At 39.6% G+C, this 14,358-nt stretch overlaps 2 protein-coding genes across 2 annotated transcripts; both read left to right on the top strand.

The window, feature by feature from the left end:
• The first annotated feature begins 1,015 nt into the window (after positions 1 to 1,015).
• On the top strand, positions 1,016 to 3,475 carry pole4 (polymerase (DNA-directed), epsilon 4, accessory subunit). Its single transcript, XM_074635391.1, has 4 exons — positions 1,016 to 1,421; positions 2,074 to 2,158; positions 2,917 to 2,958; positions 3,199 to 3,475. The coding sequence occupies exons 1-4, from the start codon at positions 1,152 to 1,154 to the stop codon at positions 3,210 to 3,212; spliced, it is 411 nt and encodes a 136-aa protein (XP_074491492.1). The 5' UTR covers positions 1,016 to 1,151; the 3' UTR covers positions 3,213 to 3,475.
• Positions 3,476 to 4,882: 1,407 nt separating this feature from the next.
• Positions 4,883 to 12,262, top strand: LOC141767788 (serine/threonine-protein kinase NIM1). The gene is made up of 4 exons (XM_074635419.1): positions 4,883 to 4,957; positions 6,916 to 7,221; positions 8,701 to 8,969; positions 11,017 to 12,262. Exons 1-4 carry the CDS (start codon positions 4,936 to 4,938, stop codon positions 11,767 to 11,769), a joined length of 1,350 nt encoding a protein of 449 aa, XP_074491520.1. The 5' UTR covers positions 4,883 to 4,935; the 3' UTR covers positions 11,770 to 12,262.
• Positions 12,263 to 14,358: the final 2,096 nt, after the last annotated feature.

Below are 14,358 nucleotides of genomic sequence, written 5' to 3'. Positions count from 1 at the left end.
TACTCGTAAAGTTATGACTTCATTCTCGAAATCTCCGATTTTTTTCCCCCCTCAATGTGGCGCTAATACTCTGTTGTAGTGTTCTACTTGTTAACATTCATCAACTGTTTTACAAGCAATGAGTCAATAATATCGATTGAAACTCTAATGGTACGTGTCCACAGGGGCGTTTTTTATTGCGAGGGGATGCGACGCTTCCCAGCATTGAACGCTTGGTGGGCTGCCACTGTCCCCACCTGATTGGACGAACGCTTTCCCTCCGTGGGGCTGCTGCTCCCAGCTTTCAAACCGGCAACAGTATGGAGGCTCTTTGGAAACTTTCTTCTCTTATTTCACGAAAATAGTTCACTGAAATGTGTTTCTGAAAACATTTGAATAAGCCATGCAGTTGCTGAATCTGTCTTTATTTTGGATCAACAACGTTTATTTTAAAAGATGCGAATCGCGTCGGACGCCAGTGATCTGCATAAAGTAGACTTGCCCTCAACTTTATGCAAATAAGGAGCGGGCGTCGTGACGCTCCGTTTCTCGAAATGCGACGCCACGCTACCAAAATGCATTGCACGGCTGCTTACATAGACAATGAATGGGGAGCGTGGAAAGGACGGAGCCTGTGGACACGTACCATCAGTCAAATGTTACATCTGCCCCCCACGTACAGGGGTGATTGTAACAACACACAAGTAATACCTTCATATAAATACCAAGGACCGCAATAAACTACCAAGAACATGTATACAGTTAAAACAATTTAATATTGTTTGAACAATTAATTATTTTCAAACCTCGAAATTAAAGTCTTGGCAGAAAAACTTCCCAATCCCTATTGCCTTTGTTACAATTGTCCCCGGTCTCCCCTACTATGATCATCTTGACATCTCCTCAGTTTCATCGTCCAGGAAATTTGCTTTGATTGACGTTTGTTTCTAGCCAATAGCCAGAGCTTGTTTCACTTACTGGCCAATCACAGGCGAGGATTAGTTGGCGGGAGAGGAAGAGGCGGGGCGTCAGCGTGACTGACTGACCAATCAGCGCAGGCCTCTCACCGAAAGCCCGGAACCACATGTTGTTGTCATTCTGTGACATGTTGCTAGAAAACGGAGGAGATATTTGTGTGTTTTTTGAAGTATAACGATAAAGAAAACAGGAGAATGGCAGCAGCTACAGTGGCTACACCCGTCAGCCCCGCGGAGCTCGACCCGGAGGAGGAGGAGATCCGCGGAGAGGCGGAGGAGGAGAAGGATACCACCGGGCAGACCCAGACCCAGCAGCAGCAGCAGACAGGCCCCGCCGCGGCCGCAGCCGGGAGCCACAACCGACTGTCCAAACTCCCGCTGGCCCGCATCAAGGCGATCATGAAGACCGACCCAGACGTGTCGCTCGCCAGCCAGGAGTCTGTGTTCATCATCGCTAAAGCCACGGTAATAAAACGCGGAGGAAGTCCTGCTGCAACAACAACAACAACAACAACACATGCTGAACGTTTCTATCTAAAACATGCTTTCAGTGTGATGCTGCTGCGATTTGAAAGCAAGCTAGTCAATAACGATTATTCAATCTAATGTTATATAATTATTCTCTGTAATTCATGATCAATGTGTTCAGTAATGTTTTCTATATAAACTCCACCAGCTAAGTTAGAAAGGGCCTAAATCTCTTAAGATGCACACACAACCTACAACCATTCAAGTAACGTTACTATATAACCTGTTACATATGTATATATGTGTTTATATGTGTATTTATATAAAATGAGAATATATATATATTCTCATTTTAAGACCTTGAGTGCAAAATGAACATAACAGTTTTAAGTGAAATTATAGTGGAATATATAAATAAATATAGACCTAACCTATATCATGATAGAAACGATATAGAAAAATATATACGAATTACGTTTTGATGATATATATTGTCATATTGCCCAGGCCTAGTCTCATTTCCTTTGGGTTCATTTGGGCTCAGGACCATATCGATATTGGTGAGAAAATATATGTTAGTTCTATTAATTTCTGAATTTGTTTTAGTTTCAAATGACAGAATATTAATGCGTTTCTTTCTTTCTTTCAGGAGTTGTTTGTAGAAATGATTGCCAAGGATTCCCTGGTGTACGCCCAGCAGGGGAAGAGGAAAACGTTGCAAAGAAAAGACTTGGGTAAGAGAGCTGTAAAGGAATTCTGAATGCGGTTTGCCGACACATACAGGGTCATTGGGCTTTAAAATGGGTTTAAGGTGTTATTGTTGTTAAGCAGATGGACTCAGACCAGGTTGTAGTGATTAGATTGTGTGAAAATATAAATGATTTCTCACTAAAGTTGATATGTTGCAAGTTTTTGTAGAGAAAAGTAGATTGTTAAAGGTGCTATTGATAACCTTGATAACATTCAGCCACTAGATGTCGCATTCTCCCTCCACTGTTCCATTGCATTTACTTCACAGCAGGTCGTTGCCAGGCACTTACCGTCAATCTCAGCCATTTATCATTTTTTTCCACACTAACTGACGACCCAGAGATACCAACGCGATACCGACGTTGTTTTACTATTGGCTCACAAGCCTTTGTACAAGTGGGAACTGAACGTCAGATATCTTCCACAGAGATAAACAAAACATTCATTTTGGACCCGCCAACATTTTTTTAAATGATTAATTCACAGTCATAATCATTTTTATTTTTTTTCAGGAAAAGCCATACTTTTATTCAGCACCTTTCTAAAGGCTCTGTGGATGTATTATTATTATTTTTTAAAATCATCTCCATAGACATGTCATCAATAAGACCTTTAAGATGTTCACTTGGATGTTGACAAACCTATATTTAATAGCACAGCTGTATAGAAACCTGGAAGGTCCTTTAACCAGTTTTGACTTTAATATCTCCCGTTTCCCTTCTCTTTTCTTTTGCTTCTACAGACAACGCAATAGAAGCCATAGATGAATTTGCATTTCTTGAAGGTAAGTCTTGCCAGGATTTAAAAGTTTTACGGTCTTTTTATGCCAGAATATTTAGTTAAATTCACCAATACCACGTTGAATAAATCTCAAACGTGTAAAATAAGAATACCAAAGACGTAACAGACAGCATGCTTATGCTCATGTGCGCACATATACTATAGACTTTATTGATCACATTTCTTTATTGGATTTTTTGTACCAGTATAGTTTGTTCTAATTATTCTTTTATTTTCTCTGTAGGCACACTAGATTAAACACTTCTAAAGACGAGAACATTGAATATCTGCATCCATCCAAGAAACTTTCCGTTACAGGGACACCATTTGTTGTGAACACTTTCTGAAACTTTTTTCTAAGTCAAACTCTCAAATTGGATATTTATAAATGTTTTTTTTACAATGTGCCATTAAGATTTTTCATACGTAACTTTGAAGACATCCGTGGTAATGTGTACATTTTTTGTAAATATTTGTGAAATACTACTGTACAATGGAATAAATGTAAGTTTTAAACAATCCGTTTCTGTCAGAATGAAACAGTCAATCTTCATCCGTCCATCACACCCACATTTGCAAGATAAATATTGTCATTCTGTTTGTGATCAGTGTTAAACCTGCAGTAGGCAGAATATTTATGGCATCATTGGGCAAAAATTCCATAATAACCTTTTAGCATATTGTAATTCAAGTGTTCTGAAAGAAAACTAGACTTTTGCACCTCCACGTCGCTCTGTTTTCAGGCTTTAAAAAATCTAGCCCGTGACGGGAGAATTTGACCAATCACAGGTCATTTCAGAGAGAGAGCGTTCCTATTGGCTGTTCTACAAATACGGATGTGTGTGCACGTCCCTTCAAATGGTGAAAGCCTGATTCAATGGCGGAATATCCTGCACGAAAAGTTGCTATTCCAGCGTTGTAGTTGGACAATATCGGCGAAGCGTTTCAGTGATGGAGAGAAAATGTTTATTAGTTTAGCCTTATGCTTACGGCTGCGGCTAGCGCAGTGAGCTAGCCTCAAGGCTATGGTAGCTACAGCAGTAGTTCGGGGAAAGCATAATCTTATCTCCATCTCTCTAATAATTTAGCCTTCTGCATGAGCTCACCTTTGATGTATAAAGAGAAAGGAGCTCACAGCTGCGGCGCAGCCATGATGGCAACTGTATGAAGTGCGTGCATATGCCTGTCTGGTGGGACGGGCTTAGGACAGAGAGAGGAGAGCTGCAGGATGTTGTCTTTTTGTCCACTTGGGAGCAGCGGAAACGCGCTGTAAACACAACACTGCCATGTTCTCCCCTAATAAAGTTGACATGGCAAACTGTTAGCTAACAGGTTACACAACATTAACATTCATTTGAAGACTATAAGTCCAAAATTCACTCTGCTTTTAGCTCTGTTTTGGTCTCCATCAACTCCTTAGGGAAATGCTAAATGCTCCAACCTATATTCAACAGCTATATTCCAACTGTTTAGTTAAATAAGCTAAATAAAGAAGCAGCAAAGAGTTCTCTGAATTCCCCTCATACGTAGCCTACTGCTTATGTAATTTTTCAATAATTTAATTCAATAACAGTATAGTATGTTATATTACTGTGTGTAAACATTTAAGAAAGGTACTCTTGATTTTTAGACTTCCGTGTCAGTAAAGCTTGGTGTAGCTGTCTGACATTAGTAACATTTTCACACACTTGCAACTCATTTTCTATATACTGTAGGTACAAAATGCTAAATGATCTGATAACCTACATGCATTATTTATCACCAGTTATTCAGTGTGAAAACTAAGATACGGTTTTATTGGTTTATTCTTTACAAGTGTGCGTGCAGCATTTCCATTGTTTTAGTCCATGTCAGATAATAACCCAGTGAGCAGTCCACTAATACGCTGCGTTAATAGGATTGAGAGGAACATTTAGTCCCCTGGGGCTTCATTCACATGCATGTTCAGTCACAGTCAGGTCGGTAAGCCTGAGGGACAGACATGAAGGACCCGCAGCTCCCAGGTAAGTTCATCTGCTTTATATATATATGCTTTTCTAATATTTCTGTCTCTGCACATTTGTAGAAAGTATTGCATTGTTTAAAATGTGGGTACCACTTTCTAATAAGACACTCTTCATATGGGGTTTATAATCTGTAATGCATGGCTTCATTGATGGCTAATAAATGATTTAGTCATGCTTTATAGATCAGTTATAGAATAACATCAAAAAGAATAACGGGGTTACGAAGTCATGAATAAACCCTTTGCATGTGTTTTTATCCTGCATGACACAAACTTTGTCTCTTTAGTTCTTAAATTAATCAATAAGATGGATAATTGTAAACCCTGTATTAATTACCTTTTTTTTAATATAATTTCAGACTTGGCTGTTAGAAGGTGAAAACCCATATTAGCATTTTAGCATTACTTTGTCGTTTACCAATAATTTGCTGCATTGTTACCAATATAAAGGATAAACACCAGTCAAAGGTATTCTTCATAACCTGGCAACCCAAAACTACTTCCTATTAATGTTTTCTAACCAATCTTTAAGGCATAAAATGTTAATTAACAATCACTAAAGTCAGTACATACTTACTACTTATAGTCCCTTTTACAAAAAAGGTGCCTTATTAGCCTTATTATTATTATTTTAGCCCATTTAAACTGCAACATGGCTGTGTGGCTACTGAATATACATCCATGTTTAACCCTAAATTGTTTTAATTTTGGCAAGGCAATTTTAGTTAAATATTCAGCGTAATTCACTGCATATACATTCATCAAAGCACACAGCAACAACTAACATTTACAGAATATAATACAATACAAGAAAGTGCAGCAGTGACAGAAGAAAAGAGAAAAACGTTTAGTTTGAAATTATTCAATTGTCTAATTTTATCCATTTCAAACCGACTAGACCCACTAATACTGTTTCTAAGGAAGCCAGTAATCCTTTCCACTTTAAGCCTACCATGGGGCTAAATTTAGCCCACAATGACCAGGAGTCACATAGTATTATTACTGTTGATTTACAGAAGTTTAGTGTCAGTTTTTCATTGTTAATAACCATTGGCTGCTTAATTTACAGCACAGTAACACGCTCTTCACATGTGCTGTCATTTGAAGACGTTATATTTGCTCTATGAGACCACACGCACACTCAGAGCTGAAGCACTGACGGATGAAATCTGACATTTGACCCTGTTGCTCATTGCTCTTTGTGTAATGCTAAAACCTTAATCCACAGTTTCCTGTGAAAACAAAAGAAACGGGATAAAAACTTACATAAAAATAAAGTCAAAATACTGTCCTGTTTGGGGAAACGTGAATACTTTAGCCCGTTTTTAAAAGAAATGTGCTGAGACTTGATAACTGTGTGCAACAGATAAGAACTCGTGTTCCCAGAACAGAAGAAAAACAGGAAAGGTCGGCACATCCTGTTTTTGTCAATCATTAAGAAAATGAAAGTAAACATGGTTAAATTGATGATATCAGCATCATCGTCTGCACGTCTAAAGCTGATAAGTCATAAACAGTGAACAGCTCCCCTTGCATCCTGAGAATAGATTTAATGTCAGTTCATTCATAAACTGTACGTTAGAAACAAATATTAAAACTAATATTAAACCTTGTTGTGAAAGAGGGCAGATGTTTTACCACATAAGTTGACATGGAGGTTAATCTCATTACCGATGTTCTCTACACGTAACATCCACACATTGAACTCTGTAAGACTACACTGGTCCAGTACAAAAATAACTTCTACGAGTCAGCGAGAGTGAGAGCTATTTCCTCCAACGAAAGTAGTGATAGCTCTGCCTCATACTGAATAAAAATTATTCAGTTATATTATTGATTTTTAAAATTGTTATGTGGAACAGGGTCCAATGCTCCTTTCACACAGTTGTGCTGACTTATTGTTTACATGCATCTGCAAAGATTTAGTTTCTAAATTGTCTTGAATTTCTTTTCTAGCCATCAAAGCGCGCCTGTGGCCAAAGCAGAAAGAGAGCCAAAAATCCAAACCGTCATCTCTGGTGGCGGAAAAGAAGACCAAGAAGCCCCCAGCTTCTGCCGCCGTATGTGCCATCCCACAGCTGACTGAAGCAGAGAGAATGAGGCAGACGCCGTTCGAGAGGGTTGTCTACGACATGGCCCACAACGAGAGGATCGTCAACGACTTGATGCTCGGTCGAAGGGTCGGCTTCTACGAGCTGCGTGGAGAGATTGGGCAGGGGAACTTCTCTACGGTCAAGTTGGGCATCCACGCCTTAACGAAAGGTCAGGAATCATGTTATGTTATGTCATCAGTTATTTATGTGGTTTTATCCCATTTATTCATTGTTTTTCTTTTAAAGAGGACCTATTAAGTGCTTTTTCCCTTTCCTCCGACCTTGATTGTAGTTTTCGTGCATGTAAAAGGTCTGCAAAGTTACAAAACCCGAAAGGATTTACTCTCCCCCACAGAAAAACTGCACGACTTGCTTGAAGTCCTGTTTTCTTATGGCATCCACTTGAATCCTCACTCAACCTTGACAAACGATAACACTGTTTTCTGTGTAAAGACTTGACAACAGTTGCTTATGCTGTTATAGAAATGCATGCTAAACACAACAGTAAAAAATAAATCCAGGAAAATTGTAGAAATAAAAAAGATGGGCAAGAAAAGTACTAAATGTTTTACCAGTTTTTGTCTCTGTAAATATGGATCAATATCACTTAGACGATTGTGGTCTTTTTGAAAGTACACTGCAAAGAGTTTCCTTCAGAAGAGACCGGGATCAGGACTGTAATCAAAAGCGGTCGTGTCTTGTGGGTAACGTGCAAATTGTGAAACTTTCTTTTTACTAGTCTCATATATCAATATTATATCGCTATTGTTATATGAGACTAAATATCGTCTTAAATTTTGGATATCGTTACATGGCATAAGTGTTGTCTTTTTTCTGGTTTTAAAGGATGCATTACAGTAAAGTGATGTAATTTTCTGAACATACCAGACTGTTCTAGCTGTTCTATTATTTGCCTTTTCCCACTTATTCATTACATCCACATTACTGATGATTATTTATCAAAAATCTCATTGTGTGAATATTTTGTGAAAGCACCAATAGTCAACCTTACAACATCGTCACAATATCCATATCAAGGTATTTAATCGTGATATTTGATTTCCTCCATATCGCCGAGGCTTACCTTCTAGACACAACCATCAAAAGGGTTCAAGAAAAGCAACCATTTTATTTTGCGTTTGTATTTTGTAGGGTGCCTGTTAATTAATTTTTGAATCTAAAGATATTTAATCTTTTTCTCCAACAGGAAGCACATTCCCTCCTGTCCTGTGGGCAGCCACACTTTAGCCTTTTCTGTTATGTACACAGTTTGACGTTGTACATGAATAATATTAGTAGACTGATCCCCTGAATAAGCCTTTCTGATCACCCCAGATCTTTCCCGACCCCTGCAGTGCATTTATTTTCTGTTGAAATGCCTTCATAAAACACTTGTGTATGTGTGCAGGTTGAGCAGTTCGAGGGGGTTCTTGATTCTTAGCCACATTTTTGTCATAGCTTAAAATAATGCTGCAAAAATCCAATTAAATTAGATGCCAAAAATACATTCCTCCACCTCATGTGCATGTAACAATCTCATGTGTTTAAACCTCTTAAGTATGTCTGTCCTGATTTTGACCTGCTGCCTTGTTAGACCCTCTCTAAACCCATCACCGACTTCTAATCCTCCCCTCGTCTTCTGTCTCAGAGAGAGTCGCCGTCAAAATCATGGACAAGATGCGTCTGGACGAGAAGAGCCAGCCGATGATGTCGTCAGAGATCAGCTGCATGGAGAAGCTGTGCCACCCTAACATAGTGCGACTGTACGAGGTGATGGAGACCAGCAGGAAGATGTATCTGGTGATAGAGTACGGCAGCAGTGGAGACCTGTTCTCCAGAATCACCACCAGGGGGAAGCTCAACGACCTGGAAACCAAGCTGGTCTTTGCACAAGTCGTCTCTGCTGTTAAACACATGGTGGGTCTCACAGTAATCATCATCCACTACACAATCTGTGCCTCACATCCATGGATGTTTGAGGTATTCGTGATTCATATGACTGAGTCATTCAAAGTGAATAAGAGCTGAATTTGAGATGATGTTGAATGGTTTTAAAGGCTCAATCTGTAAATGTTTTACCATAGCCAGAATTTGAAGTTTATTTACATGCATTTTTAGATGTTTTTTGGGGCTATTTTTGCATTTATTTTCATAGTGTCCAGTAGAGCGGTGACAGGAAATGAGGAGAGATGACATGCAACAAATGTTTCTCAGTCAGCCTCAAACCCGGGTGATCAGCATCTTAAACCCCTACAGGCCACCAGAATGACCCATAATTGAGGAATTTTATTTCAGAATGAAAATCTTGAATCTGGTTTTGTCTCAGATTATAAGATAACTGCTGCAAGTAAACATTTTACAACATTGGAAAACATAACCAAACTAAGATTCAGCTGTTGTCTAGTGTTAATAATAATGATAATCCAACCTGGTCTCATGGGAAGGCATATAAATGGCACGACTTAACAACATTCTGCGTGGCATTAGGGCGCTTCTTTTGGCTTTTCGCGTGTCATTTGTACGCCACGCAAAATAACTACGGAAACGTCTGCAGTTAGGTTTAGGCAACAAAACCACTTAGTTAGGATTAGAAAAAACGTCATGGTTGGACTTAAAATAAGTACGTAAACTAAGTAAAATACGCATAGAAACAACGTAACCTAAGTACAGAAAACGAACATCACAAACATCACTAAAAAGACGTGACAAAAGTCACTAAGGTATCTTGCAAAACAAAACACCAGTCTCGAGCACCGGTCTCCTGGCAACAACACTGTCGTGTGTTTGTTGGACCCGTACCGCCATAAACGGTGTTTCTCGCTTTTTATTTTACGTCACTAGCTCTGAGCATAGCACATTTATGCAGTCAGTACAGGTACAGACTACATAACGTACACATGACACGCGAAAAGCAAGAAAGGCATTCTGATTGCACGCTAAATGCCTTGCACATTATCATGGCATTCATATTCCTTTTCCTGCGAACGGGCTGGATGATCAGTGTTGGAAGAAGTACACAGATACTCTACTTCAGTAAAAATACCAGTACAACAATGTGAAATCTTATATAAAAGTACAGAAGTAATTTCAGAACATTGTACTTGAATTATCAAAAGTAAATCTACCCGTGCTGCAGAAAAATTAGAGATATGTTAGTGTTATAAAGTGTGTGACATTATAAGATTGTTAATACGAAGTGGAGCTAGTTTTAACTAATTCATATACTGGTAGTTTAGTCCAGTGGTTCCCAGCTTCAGGATCCCTCCAAAGAGTCACAACATAAATCTGAGGAGCCATGAGATGATTAATGGGGTGAGAAAGGAGAAAAGTTTTCTTGTTCTTGACTTTTTGCTTTTATTGGGACATGTGTGAATAATTTTGGCTCTTTGAGCTGAGAACAAATATTTAGGTGAAACCATCTGAGAAGTTTAGAGGGGACATTTTTCTTTGGTGGAACTGCTGACAACTCATAATATCTGAAACGTGGCAATGGGCCCCAACTATGTTTTATATGTTATGTTAATATGTATTTTTATTTAAAATCTTAATATGAAAATCATTAGTAACTATAACTGTATAACTGGAGTTAAAAAGTACAACAATTCCCTCAGAAATGTAGTGAAGTAGAAGTATAAAAGCACGGTCACACATGCACAAAATTAATATTCGCCTCCCGTTCACTTCCATTCAATGCGAGTGAAGGGGTGAAAAAACATTTGCTTCCGGTTGGGTAGCAAATTGGCATTTGGGTAGAGTCCAACTTTGGTGAACCTTCAGTTTGAGAATCGACTCAGCAGGTACCTTAGTACATAACTTGAGTAAATGTACTTATTTTCCACCACTGACTAATAATAATAATAACAAAAACAATTGAGATTGTTATCACTTTCTTTCCCTAAAAGTACATTTAAAATGTCAGAACCCCTACTGAGATGTTTCCCTTTCTTTTTTGCTTGTATTTCAGCATGACATCAACGTCGTCCACAGAGACCTGAAGGCGGAGAACATCTTCTACACCACCAGCTACTGCATCAAGGTCGGTGATTTTGGCTTCAGCACAGAGAGCGGCCCTAATGACCTCCTCACCAACTTCTGTGGCTCGCCACCGTACGCCGCTCCTGAACTGTTTAAGGATAAAGGTTACATCGGACGCTATTCAGACACCTGGGCTTTAGGTATTCTCTTGTACTTCATGGTGACGGCCACTATGCCCTTTCACGGGGAAAAAATGGGGAAGCTGAAGCGCTGCATCCTCCAGGGGGCCTACAGCATCCCTGATTATGTGCCCGATGAATGCCAGCTGGTCATTAAAAGCATGCTGCGTCCGGTGCCTGTTGATCGCCCGTCTCTTGCACATATTTTAAACAGCGCTTGGCTGAAGGGGATCGAGTGCCCTCGTCCGTATGTCTTGTTGCCCCAGTCGCCGGCACACTTTGCCCAGGACAAACAGGCTCTGTGTGTGGAGGAGCAGGAGGTGAAGAGTTTGCTGTCAGATCTGGGTATTGTGGCAATCCATTTCCAAAACAACCCCTGCTTAAACTGTAGAAGCCCGTTGACAGGGACCTACCGGATCCTTCTCCATCGGGTCCAGAAGAGGAGGTCAGTGGAGGCTGTGGGTTATTCAGCGCTTCACCCTGATGAGTACGGAGGTCCGAATACGTGGACTGTAGCACCTGTGGACAAACACAATCCCTCGCATGTCTGTGCTGTACTTTAAGGAGAAATAACTGGACTAGTTGTGGCACTTTATCACACGCACATGCGCCCATGTGGTTGCAGACATTCATTTCAGGCCCTTAATCGGTGAAGCATTATGTTACATGTTGAGTAACACTCAAGTTGTGTTGTGCAATACTGGACCGAAAAGGCGAGTTGAGGTTGCTGTCGGTGGGTTTTTCTGTCCCACAGTATAAGTCAATTATAGCTTACGGATGAGGGCACATCTCTTAAGTAATTTGCTATGACTTTGTGTTCTGTTTACATCACCAACAAAAGCTTACTGACGCACATCATTCTTCAATCACTGTATGGCTATCAGCATCTTCCAAATCCCTCTTAGTCAGAGCATAAATCTACCGAAGTAATCCAGGGCTACAGGTAATCCTAATAAGATAAAACACTGAGAACATGCTTGGGTCACAGAAATGAAATCTGAGACTGTGGAAAAATATCTTGGGGGGGAAAAATTACATTAGGCATGGAACCAAAAGCCTTAATTTAATATAAGTATTTATTCAATTTTTCTTGGTAAATATTTCCATTTTATGATTGTCACAAAAAGTGTGAACCGCGTAGATTGTTATACATTTTGCACAATTTTAATCCCATTTTGTTAATATCTATGTTAAAGGTACAGTGTGTGGGATTTGATTGCAGATTGCAACCAACTGAGTACCGCTCCGCTCACTACAGTGGCCTTTGGGTAAGCTAACGTAAAACACAAAAGGTTCTAACTAGAGCCAGTGTTTGGTTTGTCCTTTCTGGGCTACTGTAGAAACATGGCGGTGCAACATGGCAGACTCCGTGAAGAGGACTTGCTCCCTATAAACGTCTCATTCTAAGGTAACGAAAACACAACGATTCTTAGTTTCAGGTGATTAAACAGTTATGGTTAGCTATTAAAAAGATCCCCTGAAATGTCACACACTGTTCCTTTTAAAGGTGCTATATTTGATATCCAGAGCATTAATATAGCAGCAAACAACTATTTGCTATGTAAAGATATAGAAGAGTAATGTCTACCTGAGCAGAGAATGAAGTCTCTCTGTCTTTGTGTGTTGTAATTCAAATTTCTCTGTGTTCTGTTTACGTTACCGGGCCGGCGTGTGTGCATGTGAGTCTCTCTATTGCACTCATACAGCGGTTACAGCTGATAACGCCGTCCTGACCGACAGCGTTGTTGTGGAAGCATAGCACCCACCCTCCGGTTCCCCCCTCAGGTTAACACTGTTAACTCTGTCAGCATTTTTGTCGTTGTTTTCACTGTTAGCACCGTAAGCTGTGAGCCACCGGCTCAACCGTCAACCTTTTAAGTATTGTGCTAATGTTTGCTTACGTTTTAAGACAAACACTTTCATAAATGTTTCATGGATACCGGCCTGAACTTCATGCTACTCTGTACAGTATTAATAATTATTGCAATGAGTAAAGCCAAATTCATTAATCAGAATTAAAGTATTTTCGAACAATGAACACTTTTTCCTCTCAAATCTCTTCCTCTTTCCTTCCAGAATTATGATATTATTGCCTTTTTCAGCTGCATGCAAGACTCCAGCCAAGAATTCAACCGTTTACAAAGAGCTTTCCACTGGGATCATGAACGATTCCATGCTTCCATATAAGCCCTGACGTAAAAAAAAAAAAATAATGACCTTTGAGCCAGTTTTTAAAGAACGGATTTTGGAGCCATCTCACGCACTTTCGGTAAAAGAGCTGATAGTAAAATGTGATGCATTTGTGAATTTTACAGGATTGTGAAACATCAAACTGTGAGTTATTTTGAAACTGACACTTTAACTCCAGTGCTTACTCCACAAAATGGTTCTTCACTTCCACTTAACCTTTCACTTGTGAATTCCCGTCAAGGTTACAACAGTCTCTGTGAACCAGGCATCACTCTTTGCCGATTACCGTCACCTCGCAATTTAGCGCCAATTTGGCCAACGTCTGCAGGCACCTGTTGTATTTCTGATTAGTGATTGACATTAAGATAATAGTCATATTGTGAAATAAAGTGTTGAACCCGCAGTGTTTTCACACAGGAATGTGTTCACATTGTGTGGGCAGGAACAGACACAGATACATTATCATGTATCCCTTATGAGCGCCAAGGAGGAGTATGGACATGCTGTTTATTTAGGAAACCGGTTCTTGCTCAATATCCATGTGAAAATAACTGTCATCATTTATGATCAGGACCATCGGCATCATCTTTAAACTGATTAAGGATGTAGTGAATAGGGTTGTGACAGTGAAATGAAAGTTAAACAAGCAACAGTATCTTGTCTGTTGTCTCCTGTTGTCTCGTGTTTCAAACCAAATGTGAAAAGGAAGCTGATGCATGAGCTGAACTGAGGCATCGAGCGACTTTAACTTGTTTTTTAAACCCGAGTAAATAATTTACTTTGAGGTGATCAAAGGTGGGCGAGCATGACATGTTGATCCGGTTCATTAAACATAGATAGAAGCTAGCTAAATACATAAAGCCTGCAACCAAAACAGAACAGATTTTACAGTCCTTCAGTCAAATCAGATAATAATACAGCTCATTTTAACGTCACTCAGATGTTTCTATTTATTGGGGAAG

The sequence above is a fragment of the Sebastes fasciatus genome, chromosome 5, assembly GCF_043250625.1.
Source record: "Sebastes fasciatus isolate fSebFas1 chromosome 5, fSebFas1.pri, whole genome shotgun sequence".
NCBI lineage: Eukaryota > Metazoa > Chordata > Actinopteri > Perciformes > Sebastidae > Sebastes > Sebastes fasciatus.
Note: the sequence above shows the minus strand (reverse complement) of the source record. Positions and strands in the feature narration are given on the sequence as shown.

What these genes read in the sequence shown, in the direction of transcription:
- pole4 (XM_074635391.1), top strand. Translation starts at nt 1,152, where the DNA reads ATGGCAGCAGCTACAGTGGCTACACCCGTCAGCCCCGCGGAGCTCGAC. An exon ending in TCATCATCGCTAAAGCCACG is followed by an intron (nt 1,422 to 2,073) that starts GTAATAAAACGC and finishes TCTTTCTTTCAG; the next exon opens with GAGTTGTTTGTAGAAATGAT. An exon ending in GTTGCAAAGAAAAGACTTGG is followed by an intron (nt 2,159 to 2,916) that starts GTAAGAGAGCTG and finishes TTGCTTCTACAG; the next exon opens with ACAACGCAATAGAAGCCATA.
- LOC141767788 (XM_074635419.1), top strand. Translation starts at nt 4,936, where the DNA reads ATGAAGGACCCGCAGCTCCCAG. An exon ending in CATCCACGCCTTAACGAAAG is followed by an intron (nt 7,222 to 8,700) that starts GTCAGGAATCAT and finishes CTTCTGTCTCAG; the next exon opens with AGAGAGTCGCCGTCAAAATC. An exon ending in TCTCTGCTGTTAAACACATG is followed by an intron (nt 8,970 to 11,016) that starts GTGGGTCTCACA and finishes CTTGTATTTCAG; the next exon opens with CATGACATCAACGTCGTCCA.